Source organism: Oryctolagus cuniculus, chromosome 20 (genome assembly GCF_051225735.1).
Source record: "Oryctolagus cuniculus isolate XC-2025 breed Fujian yellow rabbit chromosome 20, ASM5122573v1, whole genome shotgun sequence".
NCBI classification, from domain to species: domain Eukaryota; kingdom Metazoa; phylum Chordata; class Mammalia; order Lagomorpha; family Leporidae; genus Oryctolagus; species Oryctolagus cuniculus.
In genome coordinates, this window is record NC_142886.1 from 48,355,624 (window position 1) to 48,380,216 (window position 24,593).

Consider the following 24,593-nt stretch of genomic DNA (forward strand, 5'->3'; position numbering starts at 1 on the left):
GTGTCGCCACTCCCCAGGCAGCCCTTCCGTGGGCAGCGGGAAGGCCTGGCCGTGAGAAGGCTTCTTGGTGTCAAGTAGCGGTCATCCTCTGTTTGAGGCCCGGCCGAGCTCCCCTCCCCTGTAGCAGAGGCTGACGCCTGAGTTTTCTCTCACTCTGCAGTGAACAGAGTATCTGCCAAGCCCGGGCTTCCGTGATGGTCTACGATGACACCAGCAAGAAGTGGGTGCCCCTCAAGCCCGGCCAGCAGGGATTCAGCCGGATCAACATCTACCACAACACTGCCAGCAACACCTTCCGCGTCGTGGGAGTCAAGCTGCAGGATCAGCAGGTGAGTGCTCGAGGCCCAGGGACACCACGAGCCGTGCACACCGCACACACAAGGTGAGAGGGAGTTGGGAAAAAGGTTTTCCAAACTGGGGTCTGGGTTCACATTCTGAGTCCAAGCCCTCGTTCTCCCAGGTGTGAGACCTTAAGCCAACCGTTTTTTTCTGAGCTTCGGTATTACCTGTGTCGTCTGGAAACAGAGACCTATACCCTGCCTACTTCACTGGGTTATTGTCAGATTAGAATCAAATATCGGCAGGCGCCGCGGCTCACTAGGCTAATCCTCCACCTTGCGGCGCTGGCACACCGGGTTCTAGTCCCAGTCGGGGCGCCGGATTCTGTCCCGGTTGCCCCTCTTCCAGTCCAGCTCTCTGCTGTGGCCCGGGAGTGCAGTGGAGGATGGCCCACGTCCTTGGGCCCTGCACCCCATGGGAGACCAGGATAAGTACCTGGCTCCTGCCATCGGATCAGCGCCGGCCGCAGCGCTGGCTGTGGTGGCCATTGGAGGGTGAACCAACGACAAAAGGAAGACCTTTCTCTCTGTCTCTTTCTCTTACTGTCCACTCTGCCTGTCAAAAAAAAAAAAAAAAAAAAAAAAAGAAAAGAAAAAAGAAAAAAAGAAAAGAAAAAGAATCAAATATCAGAGGTGGCAGAGCTAGGGGAAACATGTTGCACAGATGAGTTAGCCTTAGCTACACTTGTCCATCCGTGCAAGGTGGCTGCTAGGGGTCTGGGCTCACAGCCCCCAAGTCTTCATTTAGAAAGAGCGTCCCCTCCTGGACAAAAAAGATGGCATCGTTCGTGAGTGTGCTTGGTGACCAGCTGTGCAGACACCGGCAGGCAGCTGAATCCACCTGCGTGGTGAATAGCCACACACGACTGGCTCCGTGACGGACGTGACAGCCTCAGACCGGGGCGGGCGCACGGCGGTCTGGCTTAGCCGCAGCACCTTGCTCACCGCGTCAGTGCTCTCCCTCCAGCTCTCTTCTCGCAGACTGACAAGGGCGTTTTTGGCCGTGACGTTAGGAGAGCTGTGGTTTCGGCCTTTATGAGAAGCTCGCCTCAGCTGCGTCCCCAGGCAGCCTTCGCTGGCCGGGTTTTGGCGAAGTTCAGAAGCAGGTTAGCTGCTGTCCCTGCAAGAATCCGCTTGCTAGCAGTGAGAAACGAGAACAGCGCTTGGGCTTGGTTTTCAGTGATACCTACCTGAATGAGTTTCTGCTTAGGCCAAAACAACCGTACCGAGTTTCGGATCCTTGAGGCCGAAAGAGATCTCCCCACTTCAGGACCCCGACTCTCAGGGTGTCTAACTTGAAACTCAGCAGCCCTTTCCCTGTTGATGAGCCCCAGTGCTGGGAAGATTCTCCTGGAGGTCGTCTAGGAGCTGCTTCCCTGTCACCCGATGCACTGTGCCAAATCTGTCCCCAGAGACATGCTGCGCACGCAGTGCAGGGTATGCAACACCCGGCTTCAGTTACGCTGACAGCCCAAAGCAGCTCACCGGGTCCCAGAACACCCCTGCCTGGTCGAGAGTCCTCCATGGAAGGTTCACGTCCCAGCCGCTTCTGAATTGGAGCAGGCGTTCCCAAGCATCAGTGCCTCTGCGGAAACCAGGAAGGCAGCAGGGGGCGCTGGGAGTGCATCAGCCTTGAGAGCTGGGTTCCCTGAGCACGGAGGCACCTGTTCTCAGAGCCGCCACCCCGCTGTGCCTCCCGCCAGGGAAACCACGCAGTGAGGAAGAGGCCTTTCCCCGTGGAGGGAGGAACTGGCAGCAGCCCTCGTGGTCCCTCAAGTGCTGAGAGCCTCTGAGTGCCCTCCTCAAGAAAGAGAAGTTGCCAGCGCGGCCTTCCTGCTGGAGTTCTAGGTTTGAGAGCCGGGTCCCCTCTCGCCAGGTGGAGGGGGCGGCTCTCAGAAGGCACAGGCACCGGGCAGGAAACCTGGGCCTTTCAGGACTCCAGGAAAAAAGATGGGCTTTCACAGGTCTATTTCCAGCCTGCGGACTCCCATCTTGAGTTGGTCAACAGGTGGGCACTGGCGCAACCATTAAAGCACTGTTTGGGAACCCCAAGTCTCAGGGTTCAAGTCCTGGCTCTGCTTCTGAGCCAGCTTCCTGCTGCGCATACCCTGGGAGGCAGCAGGTGATGGCTGAAGCACTAGCGTCCCTGTCACCCATGTAGGAGACATGGGTCGAGCTCCAAGTGCCTGGCTTTGGCCTGGCCCAACTCTGGCTGCTGTGGGCATTTGAGAAATGGACCAGAGAATGGAAGAGCTGTGTCGTGTGTTTTTCTGTTTCTCTGCACCTCTATTTCAAATAAAGAAAGAAAGTAGCGCAATCTTTCAAGAGAGACAGATACCTGGCCTGGTGATTGCATGGGTTCACCCTCCCATGTTTGCCACTCTGTGTGGTCTTGGCACACTTCTCATGTCTGTGATTTCATTCTCCCAGTAACCCCATGAAGATAAACAGTACAAGAATGTTATTCTCATTTTTGCTAAATAGGTGGATGTGAAACCAGATGACCACTTGTGGGAAACAGGACTGGCAGCGTATAGTGCTGTCAGCCAAAGTCTAGCCTCATCTCCAGCCTAACCTAATCCCTTCAAGAGGACTGAGAATCCTCTTGGATTGGTTGAGAATGAGCTGTGGCCACCAAAACTGCATGTAGAGTGAATAGATTAGAGGGATTGATAGAAGTAGAGCGAACTAGTAGACATGGAGTCAGTAAACAGAGGAGGCGGGCAGCAGGTCCTAAAGCAGACATTGCAGTCCTGCAGCCGTCTCACTGTTCACACTGCACCGGAGCGCTGGACCAGACCCAGTGCCACTGACTGGAGTCTGTGAGGCCTGTGAGCTGGCGAGAGCTCTGATTGCAGTGTGATCTGTGGAACAATGAAGGGAGTAAGAAGGGATTCCTGCTTGGGGGAGAGAGCGAGAAGGGGGCTCACCCGCAGTTTTAAGGAAGACCGTTCTTGGCTGGTGCCGCGGCTCACTTGGCTAATCCTCCGCCTGCGGCGCTGGCACCCCGGGTTCTAGTCCCAGTTGGGGTGCTGGATTCTGTCCTGGTTGCTCCTCTTCCAGTCCAGCTCTGCTGTGGCCCGAGAGGGCAGTGGAGGATGGCCCAAGTACTCGGGCGCCTGCACCTGCATGGGAGACCAGGAGGAAGCACCTGGCTCCTGGCTTTGGATCGGCACAGTGCACCAGCCGTAGCAGCCATTTGGGGGGTGAACCAACAGAAAAGGAAGACCTTTGTCTCTGTCTGTCTGTCTGTCTGTCTCTCTCTCTCTCTAACTCTGCCTGTTAAAAAAAAAAAAAAAAAAAAAAGGAAAACCGTTCTCCACTGCTTTTTTGTAAAGGACTCAACTGTTTTACTCAGAGGCCTCAAAAACATGTTTGAGGATATTTGGAGTCGCGAGACCTGCCGTTGAAAGGACAGGAGAGGCACTCCCACTCCTGTACTCCCCGGAATAAGACGTTGACAAATGCTGTAATATGGACTCACATACAGAAAGTGCCACGTGTTAAAACAAGTTTATCCTTCAGCCAGAGTATGCATCAGTCCTGCCAAAGCTTGCAGAGTTAACATTTCTAAATATAGCTGATGGGAGAAAGGCTAAAAATTAAAGATTAGAAAGAGAGAAACCAAGCAAACACCATCCAGACACTGGTGCGATGTATTTATCCCAGTTAAAGTAGACCGTGTGGCAACAGGTATCGCTAAAGATGAACTCTGACCTTTCTAGTGATAAAGCAGTCCACTGAAAAGCAAGTCATAGTAACCCTAAATTGTATGCATCTAATAACATAAATTTAAAATATTTAAAGATGGGCAAATCTAAAGACAGAAATAGACCAATCCAGAAGCATAGAGATGCTAATCATACCTCTAGGTGACAGACTGAACATGCAAACAGAGTTGAGGAAAGATGGAAAAATCTGAATACGATTATTAATCAACTTGACCTGGTTCGTTTTTGTAGAAACTACAGCCAACCACTTCACGGTATATGGTCTTCTCGAGTGCCATGAAGTATTTACTAAGGTAGACCACATGCTGAGCCGTAAAACAAGCCTAGGACGAGAATGGATTAAAATCCAGCAGAGGGACCTACATTGTGGCCCAGCGGACCTGCAGTGCCAGCATCCCAAATAGGAGCTCCGATTTGAGTCCTGGCTGGCTGTTCCACTTCCAATTCAGTTCCCTGCTAATGCACTTAGGAGAGCAGCAAAAAATGGCCCAAGTACTTGGGCCCCTGTCACCCATATGGGAGATCTGGTTGGAGCTCCAGGCTCCTGGTTTCCATGTGGACCAGTCCTGGCTGTTGTGTTCATTTGGGAAGTGAAAGCTTCCCTCCCCTCCCCTCCCTTCCCAGTAGAATAATGAAAAAATCTCCAAATGTTTGGAAATTGGGTAGTACATTACTAGGGAACAATGGGACAAATAAGGGATCATAATGTAAATTAGAAAACATTGAGAACTAAAAAATACTGAAAATACAACATAGCAAAACTTATACAATGCAGATAAAACAACACTGATAAGTAAAATTATAACTATGAATGCATATTTCAGGAAAAAAGAATGAAAATCAGTGATCTGTGCATCTACCTTAAGAAGCTAGAAAAATAAAAAGCAAATTAAACCCACTAAAGTAGAAGGAAGAAAATAGATTCAAAGCAAAAGCTACTCAGGGATGGCTGGGTCTAGGCTGTTGTCTCCAACGCAAGAAAGAATTTGAGAACAAAATGTAGGTCAAGGTCAGGAGAGAAGCAAGATTTATCTGCATGCAAAGTAGAACACACTCGTGCAGGAGTGCTGACGTGTTCACGAGAGAGCTGTGCCTGGCGAGGTTCAGGTCCACCCGTTTGCATGAGCTGCAGCCCGCAGTGGTGTCTTGGGTGGGGTTTGGCTCAGGGTTTAAGCACCACCCATTTCCTTGACCTTTTTTGGAAAACCTAGAAGTGTCATGGTGTCAGGTGCATGATGGGAATGGGAGTGGCAGCCATGGTGATTTTATTATAACAACCTTATGATGAGCTAAAGGTCACCGTGGGGATGCATTCAGCCGCCGTGTTGGTTATTTTTGGCAGCACCGGCTCTGAGTGGCAAAACCAGGGAAGCTACAGTTTTCCACTGAATGGAAAGAGTGCAGAGGGGCTGCAGGGAGGGGCTGGAGACCTCTGCTCTTCCTTGCTGCTTCCCTGCCCACACCAAGATGAGTGAGGTAGGAAACAAGTATGTGGTAGGAAAAGGCAAGCAGAAGACTGGGGTAAAAGAAATTAATTTAAACATCTTGTAAGAATGATCTGGGGGCAGAGGGACACAGTTTGACGATATCAGAAGTGAAAAAAGAGGACATCGTCATAGATCCTGTAAATGCTAAAAACATACTAAGATAATATTGCAAACAATCTTGTGCCGATAAATTTGACAGCTTGGATGAGATGTGCATATTCCTTGAAAAACAATTTACCAGGGCTGGCCTTGTGGGGCAGTGGGTTGAGCCATGAATTGCAATGCCAACATCCCATATCAGAATGCCAGTTTGAGTCCCAGCTACTCCGCTCCTGATGCGGCTTCCAGCTAAGGTAGCAGATAATGGCCCGCGGTTTTAGAGCCCTGCCTCCATGGTGGAGACCAGATGCACTTCCTGGCCCCTGGCTTTAGGCTGACCCAACCCTAGCTATTGCAGCCATTTAGGAAATGAACCAGCAGATGAAAGATATCTCTCACCCTCATCCCTCTTTTAAAAAACCAATTTACCAAAACTGACACAAGAAAAAATAGAAAATACAAATAGTCCTAAACCTATTAAAGGTATTTATAATTACAAACCCAAGGTTTTTACAAACAAAGCGGCAGACCCAGACGGCTTCACTGGTGAATCCTCCCTAACGTTTAAGGAAGAAACACTTCCAATTGTACACGAAGTCTTTCAGAGAAGGACCACTTCCTATGTTGTCTTATTAAGACAACATAACCATGATATAAAAACTGCAAAAGAACATTGCAGGAGAAGAAAATTTCTAATGAGCAATGATACAATAAATAAACATAAAATTAATGACTTAAATCTAATATATTTAAAATAACATCCTGAATTCCAGGAATGCAAGACCAATATAACAGAATAAAAGCAAAATACCACATGAGTATCTTAGAGATACAGAAAAAGGCATTTGATAAAACTCAGTACCCGGGGCCGATGCTGTGGCAAAGCAGGTATAGACACCCCCTCAGTGCTGGCATCCCATATGGCTGTTCCATATCCCCAGACGTTCTCCTTCCAATGCAACTCCCTGCTAACGCACCTGGGGAAAGTAGCAGAAGATGATCCAAGTCCTTGGGCCCCTGCACCCATGTGGGAGACCTGGAAGAAGCTCCTGGCTCCTGAGTTCGTATTAGCCCAGCTGCAGCCATTTGGGGGAGTAAACCAGTGGATGAAGGATCTCTCTCTCTCTCTCTAACTCTGCCTTTCAAATAAATAAATCTTTTTTTTAAAATATCCAGTTCCCTTCAGTATAAAAACAATGAGGAAGCTGGGATAAAAGATATCTACAAATAACAACAAAACAGAAACCATAGCTAACATCATACTTAACATTTTGCCTTTCCCCAAATTCAGGAGCAAGACAAGGATTTCACTGTTGCCTCTCTGAAAGTTACTGTAACATGTGCCAGCAGTGTGATTCTGTTCTGAGAATTTCCAAATGTGAATTGAGTCAGAGAATCAAAGTAATCCCAATTTAAATCTCAGAAGACATTTTGTTAAAATTGACCAGGTGCTTATAAAACTTATACAGAGGCTGGTGCCGCGGCTCACTTGGCTAATCCTCCGCCTGCGGCGCCGGCACACCGGGTTCTGGTCCCGGTCAGGGCGCCGGATTCTGTCCCGGTTGCCCCTCTTCCAGGCCAGCTCTCTGCTGTGGCCCGGGAGTGCAGTGGAGGATGGCCCAAGTGCTTGGGCCCTGCACCCCATGGGAGACCAGGAGAAGCACCTGGCTCCTGCCATCGGATCAGCGCAGTGCGCCGGCCGTGGCGGCCATTGGAGGGTGAACCAACGGCAAAAGAAAGACCTATCTCTCTGTCTCTCTCTCTCTCACTGTCTACTCTTCCTGTCAAAAAAAAAAAAAAAAAAAAAAACTTAAACAGAAATGTAAAGGATCTAAAATAGGCAAAGCAATCTGAAAAAGTAAAATTGGTGTATCTGCACTGTCAGATTTCAAAACTTTCTGCAAAGCCACAGCCACCAATCAGGGAGGAGCTGAGAAGGAGGTCTAGATGGACCTGCCCATGTGTGGTCACTAGACTTGGGACAACAGCACCATGGTGTGCCTGGGGGTAAGGGGGTCTCTCAGCAAATGATGCTGGGATGACCAGACACCATCGTGAACAAAGCCTTACTGCCAGCTCATGCTGAACCCCACGTTGTTCACGATGGATCTCCAACCTCAACATTTAAAGTGAACCGGTGAAGCTCCTAAGGGAAATAATCAGTGACACTGGGAAAGACAATGATTTTGTTGAACAGGACACAGGAAAGTATTACTTGTGAAGAAATGGTTTTTAAGTTAGGCTTCTTTTTAAGGTGACATTTTGAGATTTGATTATTGTTTATAGCCCTTGTCTATACTGTTTCTTTTTAAAAGATTTATTTATTTATTTGAAAGTCAGAGTTACACAGAGAGAGGAGGAGAGGCAGAGAGAGAGAGAGGTCTTCCATCTGCTGGTTCACTCCCCAGTTAACCATAATGGCCAGAGCTATGCCAATTTGAAGCCAGGAGCCAGCAGCTTCTTCTGGGTCTCCCATGCAGGTGCAGGGGCCCAAGGACTTGGGCCATCTTCTACTGCTTCCCCAGGCCATGGCAGAGACCTGGATTGGAAGTGGAGCAGCCAGGATTCAAATCGGCACCCATATGGGGTACCAGCACTACAGGGAGTGGCTTTACCCTCTACGCCACAGCCCTGGCCCTGGTTAGGCTTCTTTAAAATCAAAAAGTTTTGGAGGCCAGCGTTGTGGCATAGAAGGTAAAAGCTGCTGCCTGCAACCCCTGCATCCTGTATGGGTGCTGGTTCAAGTCCTGGCTGCTCCACTTCTAATCCTGCTCCATGCTAATGGCCTGGGGAAAGCTGTGGTAGATGGCCCAAGTGTTTGGGCCCCTGCTGACCACACTGGGAGACCTGGATAAAGTTCCTGGCTGCTGGCTTCGGCCTAGCTCAGCCCTGGCCATTGCTATCACCTGGGGAGTGAACCAGCAGATGGAAGATTTGTCTGTCCCTCTCTCTATAACTGATTTTCAAATAAAGAAATAAATGTTTATTAAAAAATCAAGAAGTTTCTTCATTGAAAGAGACCACGAAGGCAAGCTGCAGACTGAAAGCAGGTATTCTCAAGATGTACGTACTGGCAGAGCAAGGAGCTCACGTGAAGAGTATGTGCGGAATTCCTACAAATGAGTAAGAAAAGGACAGAACTTCTTTTTTAAATGGTCAGCAAAAGAAAGACTTGAATGGGTATTCACAAAAGAGGAGAACTAGCCAGTGTGTGCTGGACACTCAGCTCACTGCACACCCGGCACTCAGCTCACCGCACACCTGACACTCAGCTCACTGCACACCTGACACTCAGCTCACTGCACACCCGGCACTCAGCTCACTGCACACCTGCCTCCCTGCATCACGGCACACCCAGCACTCAACTCACTGCACACCTGACACTCAGCTCACGGCACACCCAGCACTCAACTCACTGCACACCTGACACTCAGTGCCACCGCACACCGGCACTCAGCTTACTGCACACCCGGCTCCCTGCATCACCGCACACCCGGCACTCAGCTCACCGCACACCCGGCACTCAACTCACTGCACACCTGACACTCAGTGCCACCGCACACCGGCACTCAGCTTACTGCACACCCGGCTCCCTGCATCACCGCACACCCGGCACTCAGCTCACGGCACACCCGGCACTCAGCTCACTGCACACCCGGCACTCAGCTCACTGCACACCCAGCACTCAGCTCACGGCACACCCAGCACTCAGCTCACTGCACACCCGACACTCAGCTCACTACACACCCGCACTCAGCTCACGGCACACCCAGCACTCAGCTCACTGCACACCTGACACTCAGCTCACGGCACACCCGCACTCAGCTCACGGCACACCCAGCACTCAGCTCACTGCACACCCGGCACTCAGCTCACGGCACACCCAGCACTCAGCTCACTGCACACCCGCACTCAGCTCACTGCACACCTGACACTCAGCTCACTGCACACCCGCACTCAGCTCACTGCACACCCGCACTCAGCTCACTGCACACCTGACACTCAGCTCACTGCACACCCGGCACTCAGCTCACTGCACACCCGGCACTCAGCTCACTGCACACCCGCACTCAGCTCACTGCACACCTGACACTCAGCTCACTGCACACCCGCACTCAGCTCACTGCACACCCGGCACTCAGCTCACTGCACACCCGCACTCAGCTCACTGCACACCCAGCACTCAGCTCACGGCACACCTGGTGGCTCCCTGCATCACGGCACACCTGCCTCCCTGCATCACGGCACACCTGGTGGCTCCCTGCATCACGGCACACCTGCCTCCCTGCATCATGGCACACCTGGTGCCTCCCTGCATCACTGCCTGGGGAGCCGCACATGCGGACACAGCCAGGCAGCACCATGCACCCCAGGCCCCCTGAAGCTAAGGTGTGGGCAGCCCCATGGCCTGGAGCTGCTCGAGCTCTTGTAGCTTCTGATGGGAGTGTGAAGTGACGCCTCCTCTTGGGGAAGCCATTTGATAGAACCTCCTAAAACTAAATCTGACACACGTACTGTAAAACCCACTCCTGGATATGGACCCAAGAGGAATGAGTATTTACGTCCACTAAGACTCATGTACAAAAATATTCATTGTGTTTTATTCAGAATAACCAAAGGGGTAGAAACTACCCAAATGCCCATTAGCAAGGAAAATGGGGACGTTATTTGTGGCTGAAGAACCAAGTTCTCAGGACAGGCACTCAGCCTGCTGGTTAAGACATTAGTTAGAATGCTGGTGTCCCACATCAGAGTGCCTGGTTCAAAGCCTGGCTCTGACTTCTGACTCCAGCTCGCTGCTTTGACTGATCCAGGGAAGCAGCAGACGATGGCTGAAGTCGTTGGATTCCTGCCACTCATGTGGGAGACGTGGATGGGTTCCCAGCTTCCAACTTCGGCCCCAGCCAGAGGCTGCGGCAGGCGTTTGGGGAGTGAACCCCCAGATAAGAGCTTTATCTGTCTGCCACTCAAACGAGTTTTTTAGTGGAATGCTCCATAGCAATCAAACTCAAATGCCGATGCATGCAGTATCACGGATGAATCTCATAAACACTGTGCTGAGTGAGCTCAAACAGGACTACAGTACGTAGCACAGGGGTCCGTTTCTGTGCCGCTCAGGATCAGGCAGAAGTGCCTGGCAGCAACAGAAGTAAGAATCGCGTCTCCTGCGGGCCGTGTGGGGTGACGGGTGTTGAATGAAGCTGCCATGCCCACAGGTGGACTCAGCCCTGAAAGTGTCCAGTGGGGTCCTCTGACTCGTGAGCAGAGTAAACAAAGCGAGGGGACCCGTAGGTGAGTGCTGGGGTCTCTCTGGAGGCTGATGAACACTGGGCACCTCTGGCAGACGGTCAAGCGACATGTTGGCTCTGTGTCGTCGGCACAGACTATCCAGAGTGCACGGACTTGGAGTCTCCCTTTTCAGAAGCTGATTTTTCTCAGTGTCCACGTCTAGCAGGCCGTTGTACTTGGAGGAATCGATCCTGTAAAATACATCTTCCCAGTGGACAGGAGACAGACACAAAGGCTCTTACAATGATTTCCAGAAAGGGAGTAACTTTCAGCAATAAAGAGGAAACTGAAGGCACACCCAGCAGCGTGGATGCATTTCAGAAGGCGTGATGTGGGGTGGGGTGGGGTTTGGCCTAGCCGGTACCACACTGGTGAAGGGGCCCGTGTCCTCCATCGGGGTGCCCGGGCTCAAAACCTGACGCCAGCGTCCTGCTAATGCTCACCCGGGAGGCGCAGGGATGGCTCAGACCGGCGAGTTTCTGCCACCATGCAGAAGACCTGGGCTGAGTTCCTGGCCCATGGCGTCAGCCTTGCCCAGCCCCAACCACTGCAGGCATTTGGGGAGTGAACCAGTGGATAAAGCTGTCAGGAAAGAAGAGACAGAGTATGAAGCCGAAGCCAGACCAGGGGTGTTCAGAAGAATAAAGCCTGGAGGGGCTCACGCCCAGGTGAACGCACAGCCGAGAGTTGCCAGCAAGCGCATGGCAGAGAGCGCCTTCCCTTACAGACTAGTGGTTTATACAGTGCAAAGTGGCAGAAAGGAGCCGGGGCCTGAGCTAAAGCGGGGCTCGTTCTAAAGGTCCTGCGAGACCACAGTGTGAGCTGGGGGGAGAGCTCAGGCTGATAGCTGGACCCCTCAGGTAGTGGTGTGTCCAGCAGTCCAGGCAAGGTGGGGCTGTGTTAGCTGGGCAGCGAAATAGGGGCCTGCTTGCTGTATGTAGGTGAGAGGTCTATATGGATCTAAGGCTTTTTGTCTTTGCTCCATCAGAAGCACTGTCTGTCTCTCTAACCTCTCATAGAAATAGAAATTAAAAAAAAAAAAAAAAAGTCTAGGACGCCAGGTTCTGTCCCGGTTGCTCCTCTTCCAGTCCAGGTCTCTGCTGTGGCCCGGGAAGGCAGTAGAGGATGGCCCAGATGCTTGGGCCCTGCACCCGCATGGGAGACTAGGGGGGGTGGGTGTGTGTGGCTGGCCCCTGGTTTTGGATCGGTGCAGTGCGCCGGCCGTGGCGGCCATTTTAGGGGGTGAACTAACGGAAGGAAGACCTTTCTCTCTGTCTCTCTCTCTCTCACTAACTCTGCCTGTCAAAAATAAATTAATAAATAATACAAAAATTAAACTCTAAACATCTCCACAAGGTGTCAGCACAGTATTATTTCCTGTTTGTCTTCATTTTGTGTATGAGGCAATTGATATGAGTAACCTGTCCAAGGTTATTGAACTGGGAATAATGAAGTCGGAACTGTAATCCAGAACTCTAACTCCAACACTGCTTGTCCCTTGTCCCTAGTACCACAGTCGTCCGCAGAGCAGTCTCAGACTGTTGGGTGCCGATACTGTTCTGGGGGCAGAGGGCACAGCTGGGGCAGGCCGCCAGAGACCGGAGTGGGTGTGCCCTGGGAGAGGCACCATGCCTCTCCCCGTCTAACATCCTAAAGCTTCCTGCCATCAGAACTGGCCCGTGAAGCTCCAGAGGTTAGAGCTAAGGCTGGCTGGGGTGTGGGAGAAAGGATGCCGCTCATCTCACTGGCAAGGAAAAGCAGCACCCAGTCGCTGGCCCCACTAACTCCCTGGGTCTCCCTGGGCAGGGTCCCGGCCATACAGAGAGCAGTGAGATACAGGAGCCCCGGGTTCCTTTGCATCTCCTCCAGCAACTCTGCGGGCCAGCTCTTCGCCGTGTTCCAGGGACATTCTCACGTTCCGCACCCCATCCTCCTCTGAGGACGTAGCCAACGTCTACATTCCAGGACATCCCCTCAAATTCCCGGAGACAGCTGTCGAGATACACCAGAGTCTTTTGTCTTACTGTGGTTGCTCTCAGCCGCTCCTGATAGAAGGTGGTCTCTGGCCCTTCCGCTTAAAGCTTTTCCCTCTGGCTTGCTCCACTGGTCGTGTCCACTGAAAGTGACCCAGAGCTGGTGACACCAGGAGGGGCATGTGCCACCATTACAGCGTCTCCAGTCTCAAGGGCTGCTTTAGCCACTGTCACTTGGCTGGTGCTTAGCGTGTACAAACTCCACAAAACCTCCAGCTCTGTCTCTGACGACCTGGGACTAAGCCTAACCCTCCCCAGCTCAGGTCTTTGCATTTAGCTGTGCACACCTGTGAGTCTGTATTCCTAGTAGCAGGAGCAAAACAGAGAACGCCCAGGAGCCTGGGTGCGGACGTGGGCTGCAGTGCCCGTCTGTCGGTGTGTCGCCCTAAGGCTGTGAGACGATGGCTGGCTCCCTCTCGCCCAGCCAGACGGGGGCCGTCCCCCTGCCTGCCTTTATCCAGCACACAGCGTGTGGAGCACGAAAGGAGCAGTGAGTCCAGGTGCCCATCTCCGTGCCCGGCTGGCCACGTCTCTGTCCGTATCTCTTTCCTGAACCCACTCTGCTGAAGGGCGTGCTGTACAGTTATCCCCAGCCTCGGAGCCCAGGAGCCTCGGGGCAGACGAGACTGAGAAAGACCTTTTCCTGCCACACCCTGCCGGCTGTCTGCCCGGCCTCGTCCGCTCCACTGTGTGCTTCTGCCGATAGGGCTCTAGGCCACCAGTAATGCCTCCTGACAACTGCTGCTGGAAGCTCGAAGCTGGGTTAGCTACCCGCATGTCTCACTGAACGCTGCTGTGAGATGCTTAGCCATTGCCACATCACGTTCTTTATCCACTTTGCAGGCAGGAAAACTGACAACTACTGAGTCTGTGGTTGGAACACGAGGCCCGGAGCTAGGTTAGGGAAGCAGGATGAGGCTCCAGCCCTCAGCGTCTTCCCCAGGCCTCCACTGCCTCCCTGGGGCACCACTTACAAGGAGGGCCTGCAGCGCTCAGAATTCTCTTCAGGGGCTGAAGTTGTGGTACAGTGGGTTAGGCTGCTGCTTGAGATGCCGCATTCCATACTGGCGCCTGGCTGTCGGCCTTTTGGGGAGTGAACCAACAACGGAAGATCTCTCTCTCTCTTTCTCTGTCTCTCTTTCACTCTGCCTTTCAAGTAAATAAATCCTTTCTTGGGGAAAAAAAAAAAAAAGCAACATGGAAGACATCTCTTATAAATGCCTAGTGGCCAGACCTACCCGGTGTCGAATTCCGGACGGCTTCAGAGCCCTGCACCCGCAGCTCTGCCCTGTGAGTCCCGCACCCACAGCCTGGCTGGGCCTTGTCTTCTCTGTGACTTTTCCTGCCAGGTCAATAATGCTGTATATTTGTTTTTGGGTATTTTTTTTTAAGATTTAATTATTTATTTGAAAGAGTTACACAGAGAGAGGAGAGGCAGAAAGAGAGAGGTCTTCCATCTGTTGGTTCACTCCCTATTTGGCCGCAACAGCCGGAGCTGCGCCAATCCGAAGCCAGGAGCCAGGAGCTTCTTCTGGGTCTCCCATGCGGGTGCAGGGGCCCAAGGACTTGGGCCATCCTCTACTGTTTTCCCAGGCCATAGCAGAGAGCTGGATGGGAAGTGGAACAGCCAGGACTTGAACTGGCACCCATATGGGATGTCGGTGCTTCAGGCTAGGGCATTAACCTGCTGCACCACAGCGCCGGCCCCAATAATGCTATATATTTGTGTGACACACTAACTTGTCCAAGTTACCCTTTTAACATTTATTAATGAATCCTAAGTGTCAGCCACCATACACAGGGCTGTGGGAAGCATGACTGTGGATTAGGGAGTTATGAATATGAATTAGGGTGCATGGATATGGAGTGGGTTCATGAATATGAATTGGGTACATGGATATGAATTAGGGGACATGGATATGAAATAGGGGCATGAATATGAATTAGGGGGTTCTTTACAGCGTGAGGTTGGTTGAGCGGAGCCTCTCGCCCCTGTATCATAACTGGAGAAGCAGAGCCCCAGGGAGGGCAGTGACCTTCTTGAGTCACATGGCTACGAGGCAGGGCCAGGACCACACCAGGGAACCTGACTCCCGGCTCAGGCTTTCTCACCAGCGGCTACGCAGCATGATCTGTTAGCCAAGGCTTTGGGTTTTCCACACCCTCCCCTCGCTGTGCCGTTGATCAGGGTCTGGAAACTTCCCTGACCAAGCCTTCCCCTCCCTCCCTCAGACCCCAGCCCCCAGTTCTGTCCTCCAGGGCACACAGCTCACTTGTCTTCTCCCTTCTACTTATTTACGCGTGTTTCTCTCTTTTCCCCTCCAGGTTGTGATCAATTATTCAATCGTGAAAGGGCTGAAGTACAATCAGGCAACGCCAACCTTCCACCAGTGGCGAGATGCCCGCCAGGTCTATGGCTTAAACTTCGCAAGTAAGGAAGAGGCGACCACCTTCTCCAACGCCATGCTGTTCGCCCTGAACGTCATGAACTCCCAGGAAGGAGGTGAGCAGGTTGCTCTGGGGTCTGGGGCCCACAGCGGCTCTTGCTCTGCCCTGCTCTGCTCAGCCAGCCCTGGCCTCCGGGTGCCCCGCTCCGCCACGCCATGGAGCTGACTGCACGTGGGCTCTCAGAGAAACCTGCCGCCTGCTCTGGATTTCGAGGCGGATTAGCAGCTGGAAGGAGGAGGGAGGAGTTGTGGGGTCCAGTCTGTTCCGTGGGCTCTGCAGCTCTGTGTCCAGTCGTTTTGCATGTGCCCCCCCCCACTCCCGTGGTCTGCATGTTTGGCAGAGACAGGGTAGAGCAATCAGACGTTTATCTTGGAATTCCCGTGTTTGACAGACATTTGGTAAGCACTTGCTGAGAGTGAGAGACTGGCTGGGGGAGAAGATGAGAGATGAGTAGTCCCTCCTGTCTGGGGCAAGCGCTCTAACAAAAGCACACGCAGGTACTCAGGGAACAGGCACAGGAAGTGACAGGGAGACTTCTCGGCAGGTGCCCTGGAGCAGGGGCTCTGCAGGTGAGGCATTGGCGTGGGGGTACTCCCAGGCAGAAGGAGCAGCCCTGGGCAGGGGGAGGGCGAGGGAGGGCAGGGGAGGGCTCAGGTGGGCTGGGAAGAGTACAGAGCAGTGTCTCTGGTACCTGGGGTCAAATAGCAAAGAGACCAGAAAGGAAATCGGAGGTGGACGGGGGGAGCTTTGCTGAGTTGAAAGGCCCTAAATGCCTGGAAAATTCAGGGTGGTGGTGTCTCGTGGTGAGGGCCATGGTGGGGAGAGGGGCTAGCACGGCACATGTGGCTTTACTGGAAATTCACGGAGAGCTTGTCCTGATGGCCTCGGACAGGGTCCTGCAGTTGGCGAGGGCCTTACTAGGGCACAGCATGGTAGTTGGGAACCGGACTTGGAGTCCTACTGCTCAGTTTCAGCGCTGGTTCTGCTGCAGTCTAGCTGAGGAAGCCTTGAGCAAGTTGTTTAAATTTTCTGTGCCTCAGCTTTCTAATCTATAACACGGGGACATGCAGGGTTGTCGTTCCACTTAACTGGGCTGGAGTATCAGATGTTGAGCAGGCTGTCTGTGGTCACTCAGTATCAGTATCTGCAGGCATCGTCCCTGCTGCTGCTGTCAGAACTGAGGGAAAGGGGAGAGGTGGTGCTCAGGGCCGGGGGCGGGCGGGGGTGGGGGGCATGGTGTGTGGGTTTTCTGCCTGGGACTTGCATGGTAAGGACACGTCCCAGGTGCAGCAGTGTTGAGTGGCGGCCACCTAGGACCTACGCAACACAGATGTGCATGTCCCTGGAGCTTTGTTCCACCCAAGAGCCTTGAGCTGGGCCGTGAGCGAGCTGCACTGGTGCATCAGATCCGGACTTAGCCAGACGTCCCCAGGCTGTGGAGCTGGGCTCCAGTCTGTGTGTGCATTTGGATGCATTGAGGGGCAATGAATGGGTTTCATATAGCCAGGTGCCTGGTTCTTTCAAATAAGTGCTTAAATGGATTAAGAACTACTAGCCGTTTCACTGAATCCACCATGAAAGAGCAGGTAAGTCAGTTAGCCCAGCCCTCAATTTCAGATAAGAAAGCTAAGCCCTGTGGGGAGGAAGTAACTCACTGGATCCCCGTGCATGCATGTGTGTCTGTGTTGGGGCGGGCTGGGAGCCACCAGCCGGCTATAGTGTGTGGACGTGGCGTGGACGTGGCGTGAACGTGAGCACAGCCGTCGCCTGTGCTGGTTCCGGTGGCAGTCGCTGCCTTTGCGTGGATGGAGATCCTGGACAGACTGAGGGTTAAACTTTTTTTTTTAAGTTAGAAGTGGCAGGTTTTTTTTTTTTTTTTTTTTTTAAGATTTATTTATTTATTTGAAAGAGTCACACAGAGAGAGAAGGAGAGACAGAGAGAGAGAGGTCTTCCATCTGCTGGTTCGCTCCCCAGTTGGCCGCAACGGCCGGAGCTGCACTGATCTGAAGCCAGGATTCCGGAGCACCTTGGGCTGCAGAGGCCCAAGGACTTGGGCCATCTTCTACTGCTTTCCCAGGCCATAGCAGAGAGCTGGATCAGAAGTAGAGCAGCCGGGACTGGAAGTGACACCCATATGCAATGCTAGTACTGCAGGCACCGGCTTTACCCGTTACGCCACAGCACCGGCTCTGGAAAAGTTTTTTTGTGTGTTTTTTTAAATTGTTATTTATTTGAGAGGCAGAGAGAAAGAGAAAGCTCCCACCCTCTAGTGTACTCCCCAGCTTCCCACAATTGGCAGAACTGGAGCCGGGAACTCCATCCAGGTCTCCCACGTGAGTGGCGGAGACCCCTGTGCCTAAGCCATCACCTGCTGCCTCCTGGGGTACACGTTAGCAAGAAGCTGGAATCAGAAACAGAGCTGGGGACAGGGTTGTGACAAGTGGATCAAGCTGCCACCTGTGACGCCAGCATCCCATATCACATTTGAGTCCTAACTTCTGTGCTTCTCATCTGGCCTCCTGTTGATGTGTCCAGGAAGACAGCAGATAATGGCCCAAGGACATGTGAGAGACCAGGATTGAGTTCCTGGCTCCTGGCTTCAATCTGGCCCAGCCCTGAACTGCTGTGGCCATTTGGGGATGGGAGATCTCTAGAAGGTAATTCATTTCTCTCCCCCCCCCACAGACACACACACACACACACACACCTTTCAAATAAATTTTAAAAAATAAAGTCTTTGAAACACACAGAGCCAGGGCTTGAATCAGGCACTCCAATATGGAAGTGTGTTCCCCAAGCAGGGTCTTCACTGCTGTGCCAAGTGCTCACCCCAGGATTAAAATTGTAATTCAGCTCAGTGTAAACCCATGGATGCCACGTGTCTGTCGGTGAGTTTCTCCATCTGCGTGTCTCCTCCAGTCCCCACCGCCAGACAGAGACGAAAGCGTCCCTACCCTGGAGGGCAGCTGTGAGGTCCACTTCCTGTGGCAGGGTCATTTTGATGGCTTGTGGACTTTGCATGAGTGAGATTGTGCAGTGTGTGTCTGCCTTCCACTGGCTCCTCCCCGCTCCATAGTCAGTTCCTGGTGGCCACGTGACCGCCACAGCTGCTCTGCCTTCCGCCCGCACCTCTGTCGGGGCTGACCCTGTTGCACCTGTCTGTCTACAGCTACTGCTGGAGGCCCTTTGCTGCCACTGTAAGGAATCCCATCCCCCCTCACTGGGTGCTGGGGGAAAAAAGGTATCTATCTGGAGGCAGCTAGGTGTCATGTTCAAGTCTTTGCTCTGCCACCTGCACGGCTTTGGGAAATAAATGCTATTTCTTAGGTTTGTTGTGAAGATCAGATTTGAAATGCTTACAATGCACAGGGTGTGTATTGCGTGGAATGACAGGGTTCAAAGAACCTCGGTTCTTACTCTTCTGCTCTCGTTCAGTGTGGTTAGCTTGTCTAAGCTTCACTTTCCTTGCTCATCAAACAGGGTCTTAAGTCTCACTTCACTAAGTTATGGAGAGGATTTGTGGGCCCAGAGTGGTGCCTGGCATCTCGAGACACCCAGCCAACCCTGCTTCCTTGCCTGGCTCCTGTCTTGTCCTGGGGAGGTGTCTGGGGTCCCTAGGATCCTGGGGTCCTTCCTAGCATCTCCCTACCTCTCCCTGCTGTGAGTGAGCAGACGCTGGCATGGGCTGCTGCAGGATCTTCCAGGCCTGATAGACAGAAGATACTTAGATACCAAACCTGAAAGCAAACTTTCCCCACACTTAGCACTGGGCAGTGTCCTGCCAAACCCTGCTCTTAGCCGCTGATTCCCAGCTAGTGTCCCCACTCTAGGCAGGAAGCTGAGGCTCACAGTGGGGCCTGGCCCTACCATGCAACTCCACAGCTGCAGAACCAGTTGAACCCACACCCAGAACTCACCCACTCACTCACGCAGTAGGTGTTGTCCGCGTGCTGAAGACAGGCAAGGGCCGTCTTCTGGGTCTGTTCTTTTGTCTCTTCCTGTTGAGCCAGGATTCTTCGCGTTACTCTAGAGGAAGAAGGGGTGCCTGGAGCAATGGGGCTGCCCACATCTGCCTGGGAGCTGCTCAGGCTCCTGCCCCCCGAGAGGGCTGTTTTTGACTTGGTACCCACAGAACCTGGCTCTTGCAGCCTCTGGCTTTATGTACTCGTCTTCAACTTCAGGCTCAACCTGGGGACACTGAAGAGAATTGAGCAGCCACAAAACCCATCAATAAACTAATAGCCATGGACCTGGTGCTTTCAGCTCCCCAGTGGAGGAAAGGAGTGCAGTAATCCTGGGGTTAGAACCAGACCCTGAGAGGGGGCTGCCCGGCTTCTGGTCTGAAGTCCAGGCCTTTTGCTGTGGCTCTGCACTGCCACCGCAGGCCAGACAACAAGGCCAACTGCTTCCCGCAGCCCCCAGCAGTCATCTCCCTTCTGAGTCCAGGGCCTTCGGTGGGGCACTGAGCATGGCTCCTGGCTGGGTTCCAGCCCTCCTAGGAGGATGAATGAGAACAAAGGCCTGGGGTCGCTGCTGGTGTGCATGGGCGCTGACTGTCGAACCTCAGATTGGCCGACAGCTCCCGCAAGCCCCCTCTGGACTCCTTCCCCCTACGTCTGCAGTGGGAGCGTGGGGCCGGCCATCAGGCTGGTGTCCGCCAGCACCCTTGCAGGCTCACTTCCCCTCCAGCCTGCAGTAAATTCTCCTCTCGGTGTCGCCCGAGGCCGAGGAGCCTTCTCACCGCGCAGCTTCTGGGTGCCGCCATCCGCGACAGCACTTCTCTGGGCCTGTTTGCCCTGCTTTGAAAGGGGGACATGGATGTGGCCTACACCTGTGCAGGTTCTAGCTCTGATGGCTGTGGCTTTACCGGTAGTCTCCACACTGAGTGAACACTGTCCACCCCTGGAGACACCTTCACTGTGGCCAGGCCCAGGCCCCTGGAGAACCTGGGACAGAGAGTGCCCTTTACTTTCTTTCTTTCTTTTTAAGATTTATTTATTTATTTTAAAGGCAGAGTTACAGAGGGAAAGGAGGCAGAGAGAGAGAGGTCTTCATCCGCTGGTTCACGCCCCAACTGGCTGCAATGGCCGGAGCTGAGCCAATCCAAAGCCAGGAGCCAGGAGCTTCTTCAGGTCTCCCACGTGGGTGCAGGGGCCCAAGCACTTGGGGCATCTTCCACTGCTTTCCCAGGCCACAGCAGAGAGCTGGATCAGAAGTGGAGCAGCCGAGACTCGAACTAGCACCCATATGGGATGCTGGCTCTGCAGGTGGCAGCTTTTCCTGCTACACCACAGCGCCGGCCCTGACCTTTACTTTCCAAAGGACCTTGACACGTCAAAGGCGCAACATGAACCCATCCTTCACATAAGTAACATGTGTGTATTATTGACATAGAAAACACAGATAAGGAAAATTGCCTGTAACCCTGCAACCAGGGTAACAGCTGCTGGCACTTCCAGACCGCATCCCTGCATGAGTGAGTAGCTGTTTCCCCCAACAGTCTCTGTGTGCTGCCCCACAAGCTGCCGTGACAGAGCTTGTACAATCTGTGGAGCAGCTGATGGGGGCACCTTTTGTTGTAATGATTGGCCCAAGTCCTAAGGGCTTGCTTGGACTCCCCAGAGTGACAAGAGTGGCTTTTTGTAAGTCGAGGCCATGCCTGGTGGCTGGAAGTGCCTAGATAGCGGGGTGGGTGGGGTTAGGAGGGGGCTGCTTGCCAATGTGATTGGTATGATTAGCAGGTTAGAACTCTTGACCTTGGGGAGGGGAGAAGGGCTGGGGATTGAGCCAGTCACCATTGGCCAGCGACTCCATGGTGCCCACCTGATGGAACCTCTGTAGAAAAACCTAAAGGGAAGGGGTCAGAGAGTATCCGGGTCAGAGCCCACACCCAGCGGCAACCCTGTCAGTCGGAGGCCTCGCCCCATGTGCTGCCTCCCTCGTAAAGAGCGTCCCCCTGAACCGTGGGGGCAGCCTTGCAGCAAACTATCCCACCCGATTGCAGACAAGTCAGACAGACGCGTGGGGGGCCCAAGGGCCCCCTTGTTGTGACTGGTATCTGCAGCCTGTGGGGTTTGCACAAACACGAGTGATCAGTGTCGGGACACCCAGTAGACTGGGCGTGCAGGCCCACAGTGCAGGGGGTAGAGGGCAGCTTCCTGCTTTCCTCCTCGGGTGCCTGCGTGTGAATGTCTGCCCCATGTGTGCGGGCCCTCCCCAGGGAGCTCCGCCAGGCACCGTGAGAGCAGCAGCTCTCTGCCGCTAAGCACGCGGGCCACTCCCCTCTCCGCCATCACACGCGTGGGCAGAGGCAATTTGTATGTGTCTGTGTGTGCACTTTGCATTCAATCTTGGCACACTTGCCAGTGCTCTCTGCCGTACATTTCTGAGTCAAACAGGATCATCCACTGGTACTGGTATGGCTTGGGTATCTCTTGCCAAGCCCTCCCACAGTGAAAGTCCCCGTTCACCCTGGGTCCAGTGACAGTTGCCCCAGAGACACTGGTGTCCCCGCTGTCCGAGCAGACACTCTGAGGAGGGAGAGCTCTCTGGTCGGCATCCGTCTACTGCAGAGGGTGAACAGTCCTCATGCACTCACCGGCCGTGTCTGGACTTGCTGCGGCGGCTCTGATTTGTGCAGTGCAGCCCATCTGTGGGATTTCCCACCCCCCAGCTGTGCACTTCCCTAACAAGCAGAGGGTCTTGCATTTCCTAGGGCAGCAGTCGAGCCCTGTGTGGTACCTTCCAGGCCTGCGATAGAGAACACACACACTGACGGGCCGTGAAGCAGCAGCATCTACACCATCTGCTGCTGGGAGGCAGGGTCTACACTGTCTGCGCTGCTGTGATCCCTGCTTGTCTGCAGAGGACTGAAGAAAGCACTTCCTCCCCCCGTCCCCGGGAGTTGCTTCTTGGTTAAAGGCCCGGGTCCTCCCGGAAGCACTAGAGGGTGGGCTGGGAGCCGCTGCCCCACTGCTCGCCCTCAAGGGCAGTTCTGCCCGCAGCGTTTCTCTGCCGCCCCTGGCTCTGGCGCCTACGTCCTCATGACTCCAACCTGAAGAAGTGGACAGGCAGCCCTCTGTCAGCTGCTCTGTGCGCACACCGGCAGTTGGCTGCCTCTGCGGATTTATTTTCCCTTGAATAAATTGGTTTTGGCTGTGAAAAAAAAAAGAACTGGCCAGGAGCCAGAGAGGCAGGAGTCTGCAAGGTTTGAGAAGTTGTCGTTTCAGATTATCCCAGAGATCTTTTCTAAAAAGAGGAAGGATTCCAGAAGTGACAGGATGAGTACAAGGAGCCTTCGGATGAGCTTTGTGGTTTCCCAGGGATGTACGGGCAGTGGGATGAGAGCGGGAAAGGCCGGTGCCCTGGGTTTGGACACCAGCTGCCCACTTGCCCTGCCCCCCACTGTTCTGGTCATCTCTGCTCCTCCTTGGCCTCCCCTGACACCTGGTTTCTACCTCTGTTCACCACTTCCTCTCAGTGGGGAGTCCCACACTCTGTGGGAAGACCTCTGTGCCCCCTGCCCTGCCCCAGGCCAGGGTGAGCCCCCTTCCCCACGCTTACTCTGCCCCCATCTGCGTTCCCTACCTCATAGTGCTAGGGTCTGGTTGCCACTCCACTTCCCCCAAGATTGAGGACCAGAGACACGCCCCACCTGTCCACTGTTGGTCTCCAGGACACACCGCGGTGCTTGACTCCTGCCCGGCACCCGCAGCGGACTGCCGTGTCGAGTGTGTGAAGCTGTGCTCCTGACACAGCGGGCATTTCCATCTCGGGGGTCTGCAGGCCTCGACAGTGCCTGCACACTGTGGATACAGGTATGGACGTGAGAGTGTGTGGATGCACTTTTGCTGGGCCAGTCCCCGGGTACCCCTGCCCCACATCAGGAGGGACACTGGCCAGTCATCCCCAGGATGGGCTGTGGTCGTCCTGCACAGTGCATGGGGTGGCCCGATGCTCGAGTACTCCACAGATAGGCACTGTTTTTAATACCCACTGTGGCCTTTGCAGGGGCGCCAGGCTGAGAACAGGGGCAGCGCTCTCTGCCTCTGTGTCCAGCAGCCCTTGAGGACTTCACCCCTGAGTCTCCTGTGTGCTGTGGTCACGTTAAGTTTCCTTATTCTCTGCAGACCTGTAGCCATTATCATCGCGGACAGGCACCTGGCCCTGTTGTGCCCTTTCTCCTGTCACTGGCTGGTTGGTGGTGTGGGTGAAACTGGCTGAAGGCACAAGAGGTCTCGTAGGCCAGGCCTCCTGGTCGGTGGCCTGAGGACTCCAGGGCCCTCCAGGTTGAGGGAAGGGCCTGGGACAGAGGGGCCCCTGCTCCCCAGTGGGCTCACACTCGCACCCTCGCCCATTCTCCGTTCCTTTGCCGTGGACATCTTGGCCGCGGAGATGAGGTGGCTGTGAACGGAGATAACACGCATGATAACAACAGAACAGGAATGACATCCGGCTCCTACGCATCTGCCCCCGTAAACCAAGCGTGCAGGCAGTCACCTCGGAGAGCCTCCTCTCCTACAGACTCAGAGACAGAGAGGGCCCCGGGAATATTCCATCCACCTCCCTTCTCTCTGACCATGGCAGCTGCTTCTCCAGTGCAGGGATGAAAGGAGGGGGCCGGCCTGTGCGCAGCCCGGGACTCCAGAGAGCACAGAACTCTCCCATACGCCTGCCCCGTGGGCAGCGCCTTTGACCCCTGCATGCCCTCCGCATCGTGAGGCCTCCAACATACCTGGGGGTCTGTACCCCCTGGCCTGCGACCGCTGTTGGTTGCAGGAGCCGTATTGTCCCCATCGCCTCTGCCCTCCAGAGGGAGCACTGGGAGGCCGTGCGCAGGCGCTCGGGAAACACTCTTCCCCTGCTGGGTCACAGCAGCCCGCTAGGACCAGAGACCCCAGCTCTGTTCTGCACCAGGCCCAGCCCCCGCTCCGTCACTGTCCTGCGCTGACTGCAGGCCCTCAGTCACTGTGCCAGCCCGGGGCCTCCGTGGGGCTCCGGCTCCTCAGCTGGAAGGTGGGGCGCTGACCGTCCTCCGGTCTTGCAGCAGGCCGGGGCCCTTTCTCTGTGACACTGCCTTAGCCATCATCTGCTCGGAGCATTCAGAACCGTGGTGTCGAGAAGACGAGACCTCGTGCTGGACCCGGCTGCGCCCTTGTCACATGGGG

The 24,593-nt window shown here is 54.0% G+C and overlaps 1 protein-coding gene across 7 annotated transcripts in view; it reads left to right on the forward strand.

Annotated features, from left to right (window-relative positions):
• The window catches only part of EVL (Enah/Vasp-like), a 140,089-nt gene that overhangs the window by 86,266 nt on the left and 29,230 nt on the right, over positions 1–24,593 (forward strand). For all 7 annotated transcript variants that reach the window (XM_070065397.2, XM_070065396.2, XM_051830858.3 and 4 more), the window contains 2 exons: positions 161–329; positions 15,303–15,480. In XM_070065397.2, coding sequence (XP_069921498.1) covers positions 161–329; positions 15,303–15,480 — 347 coding nt within the window. The remainder of the gene's footprint in view (positions 1–160; positions 330–15,302; positions 15,481–24,593) is intronic.